Below are 11,662 nucleotides of genomic sequence, written 5' to 3'. Positions count from 1 at the left end.
AGCAAGACTTCACCCCCCCCCCGGGGGGATGGCCACGCCGCAATCATTTTTCCTCCGTTCTCCTCTCGGGATCTTGGGCACAAACGCCCAGCGTGAGTTTTAAGCCACCGGGTCCGGGACACGAACCATGGTTGACTACATGGGAGTCCAGCGACATAGCCATTATGCTAACTGCTGGTCCCGCTAAGGGTAGAACTTTAAGATAACCTCCAAGTTGCTGCCTCAAGAACCCTTCAAGTCCTTGCTAGAGCTCTGGGAAAGTGGACCTTCCACACAGACTTGTGGCCAACACTGCTCCTGGGCAGCTGTCGGTGGGTCCAGGAGACAATGACAATCCGGGAAATTACTTGGGTGTCCTTATGCTCGCCCGTCATGGGAGCAACACACCCTGCCTGGAGGTGAGTGGGTCTGGAGCTGCCATATCTCGAGAGCAGCAGAGCCCACCTAAAGTCTCCACCATGGAATGACCTAGGTCCAATTCCAACAAATAGCCATGTTGTCCTGAATTCCCAATAAAGCCTTCTTATAATGCTTACTTGTGATAAACCTTCTAGTCTGTCTCACACCAGGCTCGGGCATCTTCTAGGTCTAGTCTTGGCTGTTGGGTGTCTTGTTTTGAGCTGAGGATGAGCTAGTTAGAATGAGGAGCCTTCCCATTGGCATTTCAAGGTAGAGCAGAGCCCTAGTTCTGTGACTACCGGCTCCCAACATGGTCAGAGAGAGGTGAGCACTTTGTACCTCCAGACCATGGACAGCAGCTGGGGCTGACGGCACCTCAGAGACAGAGATGCTGGCAGGACAGACACCCTTGACCCTCAGAAGGTCCAAGAGGAGCTGATGCAGATGTCCGAGACAGGAAGAAGGCACTTCCACTGAGAAGGGAGGTGAGCTCAAGATAACAAACGCCAGAGCAGGACTGAAACCAAATGGCTGGAACAACCTTTGCAGTTCTTGAAGGTCAGATCCTGGCACTATGCATTCTGATCTGCCCTGCCTATCACTCCCTTTTGCTCAGTGCCCATTTAGTTATTAGCATTAAAATTTTGGAAAATTACAAGGGATTTTGTGCTTAAGGGACTGTGGGGGGAGTCAGGTGGTGAGCTCCTGCCTTTTTCATCTGCACAGAGTCTAGAGGGAAGAGCCCTCACTATCCTCCTCACTGTCATGTGTGTCTGTACCCACCAGTTGGTAAGCTCCTGGGGCAATAGCTGGGTCCTTCTGCCCTGGCACTCTAGACCCTGCATGTGCACATCACAGTCTGTGCTAGGAGTGGAGTGCTGTGAGCACACAGAGTGATCCAATGACAAATGTTAGTGGAAGCAGTGCATTTAAGCAAGGCTTGAAAACGAGTAGAATTTCAAGTGCAGGGGTGTGACTAGGGTGGGCTGGGAAGGGCATGAAGTGTGCAGGACAGCACCTGACACACTTGTCTGTGCCCTCAGTGCCCAGGCCAGGCTTTCATGCTGCAGGAAGTCACAGGGGAGGTGAGAGCACCTGCTTTGGCAAGTCCCTTACCCCAGTGATGGCGGCTCAACCGCTGCACGTGCTCTCATCATGTGACTGGCCACCTAGCAGCATGGTTCTTCCTTTCATGATGACGGCCAGGGTGTAACTCCCACCTGTTCTCTGAGAACGCTCTATCTACGGACCTGAATACCACTGCAAACACCCAGACCCACCCAGAGCACAGAGATGCACAGGAGCAGCCACCTGTGCACGTGTGTGGATGGTTCAGATGGCTCCAGCCTGGGATCCAGTCTTGGAGTCTTCTCAGCTGAGACCCCAGACGGTATGGATTCCTGACTCATCCGAAAACGGTGTTTTGGGTTTTATGGGAAAGCAAGACCTTAAACGCTGTTCTAAGACGTTGGAGTGCCTGATATTTTCACCTGGTGATCACTGCAAGTTTATAATACAGAAAAGCAGGTGACTAGAGAGGGCTAACACTTTTGGTGATGTGTTGCAAGTGGACCCCAAGAAACGCACACTCCTTTCCAACACCTTGAAGAGGTGGCCTGAGAACCGAGCCAGGGTGGTCAGGGGCAGGAGCCCTGCAGGACACAGGGTCACACGGCCCTCTTCACCTTCCCCTCAGCTGCTTTTGAGGTCTTGCTGGTCACTGGATGGAACCCTGAGGCCTGTCCTGGATAGCAAAGTGACAGGCTGAGGCTTCCTGGGAACCACAGGTTCCACACAGCCTAGTCTGCTTTGAGGCAAGAGCAGCAGGCAAGGCTGAGGGAGCCCTGGGCTGCTCGTCAGAGGGTGGGGCTCCAGCAGGGCTGCACCACCGTCCCATCCAGTTTGCCTCTGTGACATCTGCCTGACGTTGAAGCCCCGAGCTTGCTGCTTCTCCCAAGATGGTAGTTCACCTTTTCTTCCCTATTGTCACCTGAAGAAAGCTTGCCTAGCACACCTGTACTCAGAAGCTCCGGGGACAGTGTGGCTAAAGCATCTCTGGGCAGCTATGCCCTGCCCCAGCAGCACCGAGGCTGGCGTAGGAGAGCTCAGGGCTGCTGGACCCCTGGTCTCTCACTCCCCAGACCAGAGGTGTCCAGTGGGATGGAACAGGCCCTCTCACTCCTTCTCTTTCCCAGCACCTTCACCCACTTCCCAGCTGGTTTCGTACCATGATGCAGGCGTGGGCCTTGTGGTAGTAGGAGGCATGCATGCTCTGGAACCGCTCCTGGCCCGCTGTGTCCCAGAAGTCTGCAATGTGAACACAACTTGGACCTCTTAACGGGCAGGAGGGCAGAGAGTCCCGCACGTCTCAAGCATTTCTGTGCAAGTCTCTGTCTGTAGAAACACGACATACGTGGTAAAAACCACAGCACACGTGAGTGCACGTGCAGAGCACCGGGAGGAACGGAGACCACACAGCTCCATGTGTCCGCAGTATACCTGGGTGTGCTTGAGTTTGTACATACCTGTGTGCATGGGAGGGCCGGGAGCCAGGGGCAGGACATACGACAGGAAGCTCCACAAGGAGAAAGCAGGTGTCCCTTTGTGCCCACACACAAGATGCAGGGCCCTAGAAGGCCTAAACCAGACTGAATTCCCACATGCCAAGACCACAAATGGTGGACAGTCAGGCAGGGCATGGGCCTGGCCAAGGAAAAGACTGACTTCACGGAAGGCCAAAACCTGGCATGGGATATAACGTTCACACACCTGTCATCTCTTGACTTACGCTGGCTGAGTGAGAGCTTTGAGACTGGAAAGCCCCTGTTATGTCAAAGACCTCTGTGCTCCTCTGCCCTCTGGCAAGCACAGACTCCCACCTTCTGCTTCTCTGAACCCTGCTTTGCACACCAACTGGGTCTGGACGCTGGGTCAGGAGGCCCAGCCCCACTCCCTGGCCCCTGGCTCTTGGAGTTCCCCCATCATGCCTGCTCCTGCCTGGGGTCTCACTTGCTCCCTTGTCTCTCATGGACCTTCTCTCACCTCCACCCTGCTCCCATTTCCTCTTTCTGAGGGTCAGCATGGCTCAGCCCCATCCTGCTCACCCACAAGGATGGTCTTGCCGTCCACCGTGGCTGTGTGCTTGTACAGGGTCAGGGCATATGTGGATAGCTGCTGTGGCTGACTGTATTCAGGTTAAGGAGCAAAGGTGACTACAAGGGGGTAAGTAAGGCATGTCTAGTGGGCTAGAATAGGCCCTCCCTCCTTTTCTTTCTGAACTTACTTATACTTTAAATCAAAGGAATGTTGCAGACAGAGGACCAGTTTCAAATGTCACTGGCAAATGCTCCTTGGAAGGGTGAGGAGTGAGAGGGGCTGGAGGTGTATCCTGGCCATCTGAATCCAAGGTTATGAATGGGATTGAATTTTACAGAGAAGCTGCTATGAATAGTAGCATGTAGTTGAAGATGCAACCATGGTGCCACAACTCCTTCATGGGTGGTACTCATGGGGGCTGGAAAGGAAATTCTGACCTCCTTCCAGGGAAAAGAAGCTCCCGCAGGTTAGAGAGCTGACAAACTATTCATAAATTATAGTCTGCTTCATGCACACATGCCTGGCATGATTTTCAACCTACCAGATTTATTTAAGAAAAAACAAAGAACTGTAGTCTGCCTGTATGTGAAACAGAAATAATAAAAACCCTGGGGAAATAATGCCTCCTAAGTCTGTAAGACACGGCAGCGTAGCTAGGAAAGTTGAGCTCACACAGATGGGCTGAGTGCAGTGTGGCACTTGGGACAAAGCAGAGCAAACAATGGCCTGGTCCCTGGGTGATGGTGTCAGCCATGGGGTGCTTGGTCCAGGGAAGGAGCAATCCATGGATAGACCTCCTCTCTCCTGAGGTTCTCAGCAGATCCACCTAGGAAGCTTTTTAAAACCATCTGGTGGGGCCAGCAGGTGGCACAGTGGTAAAGGCACTGGAGTCCCACATGGCTGACCATGGTTTGAGTCCCAGAACCGGAGGCTTGAAAAGTATGTGGGGTACATGTGCATGCATGCCCAAAATCCCAGGAGGAGAATGGAGAAGGGATTGTGGCGTGGCCAGCCTCCCTAGGGTGTGATTTCTCTCACTGTTTCTGTCTTTCTTTAGTGAGCGCACATGCCCTATGGCAAAACCCTTAAAACAAACAACAACCTTCTGATGGTAGGATGCTACAATTCATGGGAGGGAGGGGATGGCAGCTCATATTTCTACATAGTTCATTTGTATCAGATTTTTTAAATATTAGGGGGATCTAAGCTTTGAGGCCAGAGAGGTTCAGTGACTTGCCCAAGATCAGAGTGGCTGAGGTGCAGGAGGTGGCATCTGGACCTCAGTATGTGGTCTGGACCAGGGACTATTAGCCACTCTACTGCATCTAACATGTAACATAGCCAATGTGAACTCCAGAACACGCAGCACTGATTGTCTGATGTCGTGAGCACCAACTGGCAGGAACCCAGAGTGAATGAGACCTGTGCACACGCTGCACCCCCCATCCCTGGACCAGTGGCACCGAGGGGAGGGCAGTGGGTAGAGATGCATGAGCATAGGAAAGGCCACAGGAACAAGGGGGTATGTCCATGCTGAAAGGATACAATCCATCCATGAGAAATCTCTCCATGAGCCTGTAAGGAGAATGAGCGCAGTGGTCAAGTGGGACTCCTATCTCCTCCTTGTCCCTTCCTCATCACTGCCGGGGTGACAACCTGGACACTCCTTGTGGTTCCCCTCTCCCATTTGCTGTACACCATACAGGTTCTGGGATGAGCCTAGAACCTGGGAATCACTGTCCCCTCATACCCTCGTATCCCTACAAGGACACAGACCAGCCCATGTGAGCTCTTGGGTCTATTATTTCCACCTCAGCACTACGGTACGCATGCAAATACCTGGTTCTATGCATGAAGAACCAGGCCAGGAAGGCTATGCTCTCTGACTGAAAACTATTTCCCCAAGATTGTGTGGGTCTTTGCTTAGATGTCACTGGAGAGGTAGAGTCACACCTGACAGCTCTATCTATAGCAGGAAAGTACTACCCATGTCATAGCCCTTCATCCCTAGCTGCCCCACACATAGCTCCGACTGAAATGCTGGGAACTGTACATATTTACTGTCTCTCTCAATTGGAACGGAGCACGTATGACAGCAGTTTCTGGATTCCTGGTTCATCACTGCATCAGAGTGCTTAGGGTGGTGACTTTGAAGGCACAGTGGTGCCCATAAGTATTTTGGTATATGAATGGGAATTAAGTTAGTAAGCTTAATTTAGTACATACCTCTGAATCTAATGAGAGAATATACATCCTTTTCCAGCTTTCATAACCACTGACCACCAACTAGCCTATTGTAAATCTTGGGGAAAAAAACACCCTTTCTTCAAAAGGTATCATCAAGATCATGTTCTTTGAACATAAAGCATAAAGCAATTAAGTCATAAATGAAAACAAACTAATTTTTTTTTTCTTCTGTAAAGCGTGTATACTCTCCAGAGACAGAAAGAGAGAGAAGGTGGAGGTGGAATAAGAATCACTCCCCATGGAGTGACCATACTGCAGTCCCTTCTTCTCAGTCTCCACTTGGGGTTTTGGGCATGTATGAAGAGATGCTCAGTGTGACTTTCAAGCTTCTGGGTCTGGGACTCAAACATAGCAAGCTATGTGGGATCTTGTGCCTTAACCCATAAGTTAGAAAAGTAAGTGTAATGGATACTTAAAAATGGAAAATATGGAAGTCCAGTGCAGTACAGGAGGCTGGCACTGTGCCTGCTCAGTGTGGCAACTGTGGTTCAAGTTCTAGGCCAAGTCGTCAGCCTAAAACACACCAGGCACAAATGAAAGTGCTCAGGGTGGGACTGGATGGGCTGGAGGAAGATGACTGTGATGTGGTCTGACCCTGTGGAGAGTGCTCAACTCTCCTCCTTGCACTCATGTGAGCAAGCATGTGCTCTATCAGGAATAAAGAGGGAAAAAAAAGTCTTGGGACCAGCAGTTAGCGTAATGGCTATGTCGCTGGACTCCCATGTAGCCAACTGTGGTTCGCGTCCCAGATCCAGCGGCTTAAACTCACTCTGGGCGCATGTGTGTGCATGCCCAAGATCCCGAGAGAAGAATGGAAGAGAAGAGATTGTGACATGGCCATTCCCCCGGGGGGTGATTTCTTGCTTTCTATCTCTCTGTCTCTCTGGTGAGCGCATGCACCCTATAGCAAAAACCTCTCCAAAAAAAGAAAAGAAAAGAAAGTCTTAAAGTTTCCACTTGAAGTAGATATGTATTTTCCACTTTCCTGTTAAGAACAAGAAACCCTGGACATTACAGAAATCAATAGAAGACCGACTGGTTAGAGACCAAAGGACCTGAGGAATGACAATGAAGTGTTCCCCAGGTTTTCTTTGTATTTCAGACACCCAGATTTGGAGATGAAGAAGTGGCGGACACCGACGGAAACAGACAAAACCCATCAAAACACCCACACAGTCTGCTTTCTCCAACCAAAAGAAGAGGCAAGGGTGAGCTGGAAAGACAGAAAACTTTTGACCTGTAACTACCACCTGGACACCATGGAAAAAGCGTGGTCCACCTCTACTTCTCAGTAGAGGCTGAGGCTTGAACAAGATACCCAACGGCATTCCAAACTGGGTGAGTGTGATGGAAAGTAAGCAGGGCCGGAACCTGCTTCCCCATCAGATGGCAGTGGGTCCCCACCTCCATGATGGCCATGTGAAGACCACGGGAGTCTAGGCTTCACTCCCACAGGAAAGAATAGGGGTGGTGGGTGTGGGTGGGGTCTCCCCATTTGTGCTGAAGCGGAGCCACAAGCAGTTACAATGGAGTTAGATAAGGGCTTGAGGCTCCTGACATTACGCACGAAATGTCCAAGTTTCAACAGAAAATCATTCCTCAAAACAAGCACCAGGAAGGTCTCAAATTGAATGAGAAAGACAACTAACATATACACACAATGAGATGATATAACTATTACAATTATCTGACAATGTTTTTTAAAATAGCCATCATAAAAATGCTTTAATGGGGCTAGCCAGTGGCAAGACATGGTGGATGAGGTGGTTGGATTCCATATGGCTGACTGAACAGTTCGAGTCCCAGACCTGGAAGTTTAAAAAAACTCTCTGGGCACTTGTATGTGTGCCCAAAATCCTGCAAGGAGAAATGGAAGAGAAGGGATTGTGGTATGGCCATCTCCCATCAAGGATGCTTTCTTGGGAACCAGCAGTTAGCGTAATGGCTATGTCGCTGGACTCCCACGTAGTCGACCGCGGTTCGTGTCCTGGACCCGGTGGCTTAAAACTCACGCCGGGCGCGTGTGCGTGCGTGCCCAAGATCCCGAGAGGAGAATGGAGAAGGGATTGTGGCGTGACCATCCCCCCTGGGGGGTGATTTCTCGCTTTCTGTCTCTATGTCTCTCTCTGTCTGTCTGGCGAGCGCAGGCGCCCTACAGTGAAAATCTCTCCAAAAAAAAAAAAAAAAAAAAAAGGATGCTTTCTTATCACCTCCCCTCCACCTCCAGCCTGTTTCCATGAGGGAATGCACCCTCTAGCAAATTAAAAAAAGCTTTAATGAGCAATTAGGTATGTACTTAAACCAAATGAAAATTCAAAGTCTTGGCAAAGAAGCACAAAGTTTCAGCAAAGAGACTATTTTGTAGCAAAGATATAAAAGCTATAAAGAAAAATCCAATGGTAAATTTAGAACAATCAGAAAATAAAAACCAAAATGAAAAATTTACCGGATGGGCTCATGGCAAGATGGAGAGCATGAAGCGAAAGAAAAAAAAAAACAACCCTATTGAACTTTAGAATGGAAAAAAAGAAATTGCTTAATATGAACAGGAACAAGAACATGATGAGCAAAGCTGTAGGCGTCTATGGGCTCTAAGATGACACTTGTGTCAATGGGCTCCAAGGTGAGGAAAAGAGGACAAGGCGATAGTGATGGGTGAAATAGTTAAAAATTTTCTAATTTGGCAGAAGACTGAAGCCTACACAATCAAGAAGCTGAGCAAAACAAAACAAAACAAAAAAAAAAAAAAAAAACCGCAAGGAAACTCACGCCAAGATGCAGTATCATCAACTCCTGAAATCCAAAGTCAAAGAACACTCTGAAAGCAGTGAGAGAAACAACCTCATACCTATGGGGGACCCTCTGAATGATAGGGAGGTTCTCATCAGAACTGTTGAGGCCATCAGGAAGTGGCACATGTTTCTCAAGAACTGAAAGGAAAGGACTGTTAACCCAGAATCTAAAATCCAGTGAAAATACCTTTTGAGACTGAAGGGGAAATCAAGACTTTCTCACATGAAGGAAAAGAATGAAAACTTGTTTACTGAAGACCTACCATAAAAGAACAGCTAAAAGAAGTTCCTGAAACAGAAAGAAGACAGTAAAAGAAGGAACCTTGGGACATCAGGAAGAAAGAAAGAATACATTAAAAAAAAAATACCGATAAACCCAAGAGACTGTCTTCTCCCCTTTAAAAACTTAAGATTATTTTTGATTATTAAAGCAAAAATTTTAATTCTGTATGATGGGGTTGTCATTGTACGCAGAGGAAATACTTCAGATAACTGAACAGCAGAAGGTTAAGGAACATAAAAGGAAGTAAGATGTCTACACTTCAACTGATAGGTGTCAACAGCAAGGACTGAAAGGCAGGCATATGTGAGCTAACATAATACTTAGACTAGCCACCATGAAAGTGGTACAATGAGAGATGCATTCAATTATATAGATGCAGTAAACCAGAATAGAATATAAATTTAAGTAACACATAGGAAGGCAGGGAAAAAACTTCAGAAATGACAAACAGAAGATAAAACCAAAAATGGCAGACTTGAGCCTAAAAAAAACAATAATTACAGCTGAATCTTATCATTTGTGGTAGCTCTGCCCTATAAGGTCTTTGCAGCGCTGAGTTATTAACTTTTTTTTTTTTTTGGGTATAGGGCACGTGCACTCGCCAGACAGACAGAGATAGAGAGACAGAAAGTGAGAAATCACCCCCCAGGGGGGATGGCCACACTGCAATCCCTTCTCCTCCATTCTCCTCTTGGGATCTTGGGTGCGCCCGCACACACGCCCGGCATGAGTTTTAAGCCACTGGGTCCAGGACACGAACTGTGGTGGACTACATGGGAGTCCAGCGACATAGCCATTATGCTAATTGCTGGTCCCCTAAGTTATTGACTATTAAACAGGTGTTCCTTGGGCCAGTGGGTGGCGTGGTGGTTAAGGGGCTGGACTCCCACAAGGCTGACTGCAGTCTGAGTCCCAGAACTGGTGGCTTGCTCTCTCATTTTCTTGAAGAACATGCTGGACATGTGTGTAAGAGTGTCCAGAATCCCAAGAGAAGAATGGAGATGGACTGTGGCATGGTCATCCACCCTGAAGGAATACCCCATTTCTCACCTGCTCACACCAGACTACTTCAGTAGTTTCTAGGCTGAGCCATTCCATGTCTTCCATCAGGAGTCACAGAAAATGCTCGAGTTCCTCAGTCCTTGTGATTTTTTGCCCTCTCACCAACACACACAATTGCTGACTCCCCTCACTCCCTCCTGCATGTCTAGGCTCCAGCAAAGATAACTCTCCCACAGCTCATGGAAGTTAGGCTCCTCTTGGCCTTTGGAGGATTTTTCTAACACCCCAGATCCACTCAGGGTCTCACCCCCAACATACTTCGACTTGCCCACTGCACTGTCCCCCAGACAGATGATCTTCACACTGTCATCAGCATCATACTTCTCCTGGTCCAGGTCGCAGGGTTCGCTTCTGTCCCCTGCCATTGACTTCAAGCTGAAGAGGGGCCCAGCCCAGGGGTGGGGTCTTGTCGAAGTCTGAGAAGATCAACGAGAGGCTGCTGTTAGAGAAATCAATTCTACTTTTTCTTCTTCCTAGATACAGTGAGCCACTGACAGAGGAGCTTGAAGACAACTTAGATAACTTACACCCTTCTCTGTTCACCTCCAACTCAGCTGCCACATGCTGAGCCCTTGGGTTACTACTTTGTCCTCACAAGATCCTCGTAGGGACTTTCTTCCTTTCTTTTTTTGAGAGGTTTTCGCCATAGGGCGTGTGCGCTCGCCAGAAAGACAGAGAAAGACATAGAGACAGGAAGCGAAAAATCATCCCCCAGGGGGGATGGTCATGCCGCAATCCCTTCTCCTCCTCCATTCTCCTCTCAGGATCTTAGGCACGCACGCATCTGCGCCCGGCGTGAGTTTTAAGCCACCGGGTCCGGGACGCGAACCGCAGTCGACTACGTGGGAGTCCAGCGACATAGCCATTACGCTAACTGCTGGTTCCCGGATATTTCTTTGTGTCATGTCCTTGTCAGGTATGCTCAAGGCCACACTTCCATACCTGGACAGACAGCATTCGATTCATGTTGCCGTTTTGCAAGTCCAACATACAAAAGGTTTCTCACTTGTAACACAGGGACAGAAAGCACGTGGTTGGTGGGAGACACTGTCTCCTACAAAGCCTGAGCTCCCATCACTGAGTGCCACGGACTGAGCCCACCATTCCTCATCCTCTTCCCCTGTGCCTTTCACCTCTCCTTTACTTCCAGGCTATGGCAATCTGCAGCTGCCTCTCCCTCCCTCAACAGCAGTTCGCCCCAGCCTTCTTCTCCGGGGCAATTCCCTTCCACTAGTTTCAAGTATCTGCTAGATGCTCAGGAGGCAAACTGTGCTTTCCCTGAGACCTCTCTGGGTGCCAGACTCAGGTATGCAATCGCTCACGTACTTGGACAGCAGACTAGCGGCAGACCAAGAACACCTAAACACCAACACCCAAGTCCTGCTCCTTCCAAATGCTCCTGCCATTCCCCACCTGTACCTCCGGACACATACTGTAATCAGCTCTGCTCCTCTCCGCTCACACAGAATTAGACTTGCAAACATTCCCAAGAATGGCCACTGCCCAACTCCAAGCAGGCTGGGCTCAGGAACGAGGGATGAAGAACAGCAGAAATAACTCGCACGCACTGACCAGTCGCCCCAAGCAGGCCTTGCACCGGGATCACAGGAAGTGATGACAGCGGCCCAGTGCGGAAGATTTTTTTTCGTGGAAAGCCCCAAGAAACCACCAACGCCACGAGCCCCCCACAGAACCTCCGCACAGCCGCTCCTCTGCGAGGCAGGACCGGAGCCCCAGGCAGCCGCGGTCTCCAGCACAGTCCCGGGAAGTGCCAGGGCCCAAA

General features: G+C 49.4%; 1 protein-coding gene across 7 annotated transcripts in view; it reads right to left on the bottom strand.

The window, feature by feature from the left end:
- Positions 1-11,662, bottom strand: part of RABL2B (RAB, member of RAS oncogene family like 2B) — a 28,167-nt gene that overhangs the window by 2,640 nt on the left and 13,865 nt on the right. For 3 of the 7 annotated variants that reach the window (XR_003550922.1, XM_006157559.3, XM_006157560.3), the window contains exons 1-5: positions 11,313-11,511; positions 10,138-10,295; positions 5,041-5,070; positions 3,504-3,583; positions 2,627-2,706 (exon numbers count right to left, since the gene is read on the bottom strand). Coding sequence is in view for 6 of the 7 variants with exons in the window: in XM_006157559.3 (XP_006157621.1) it covers positions 2,627-2,706; positions 3,504-3,583; positions 5,041-5,070; positions 10,138-10,295; positions 11,313-11,363 (399 nt within the window). In the remaining variant the exon portion in view is untranslated. Of the gene's footprint in view, positions 1-2,626; positions 2,794-3,503; positions 3,584-5,040; positions 5,071-10,137; positions 10,296-11,312; positions 11,512-11,662 lie in introns of those variants that run through there. The other 4 variants (XM_006157558.1, XM_006157561.2, XM_014591260.1 and 1 more) reach the window with 4 other exon arrangements.

Source organism: Tupaia chinensis, unplaced genomic scaffold (assembly GCF_000334495.1).
Source record: "Tupaia chinensis unplaced genomic scaffold, TupChi_1.0 Scaffold000548_1, whole genome shotgun sequence".
Lineage (NCBI taxonomy): Eukaryota > Metazoa > Chordata > Mammalia > Scandentia > Tupaiidae > Tupaia > Tupaia belangeri.
Note: the sequence above shows the minus strand (reverse complement) of the source record. Positions and strands in the feature narration are given on the sequence as shown.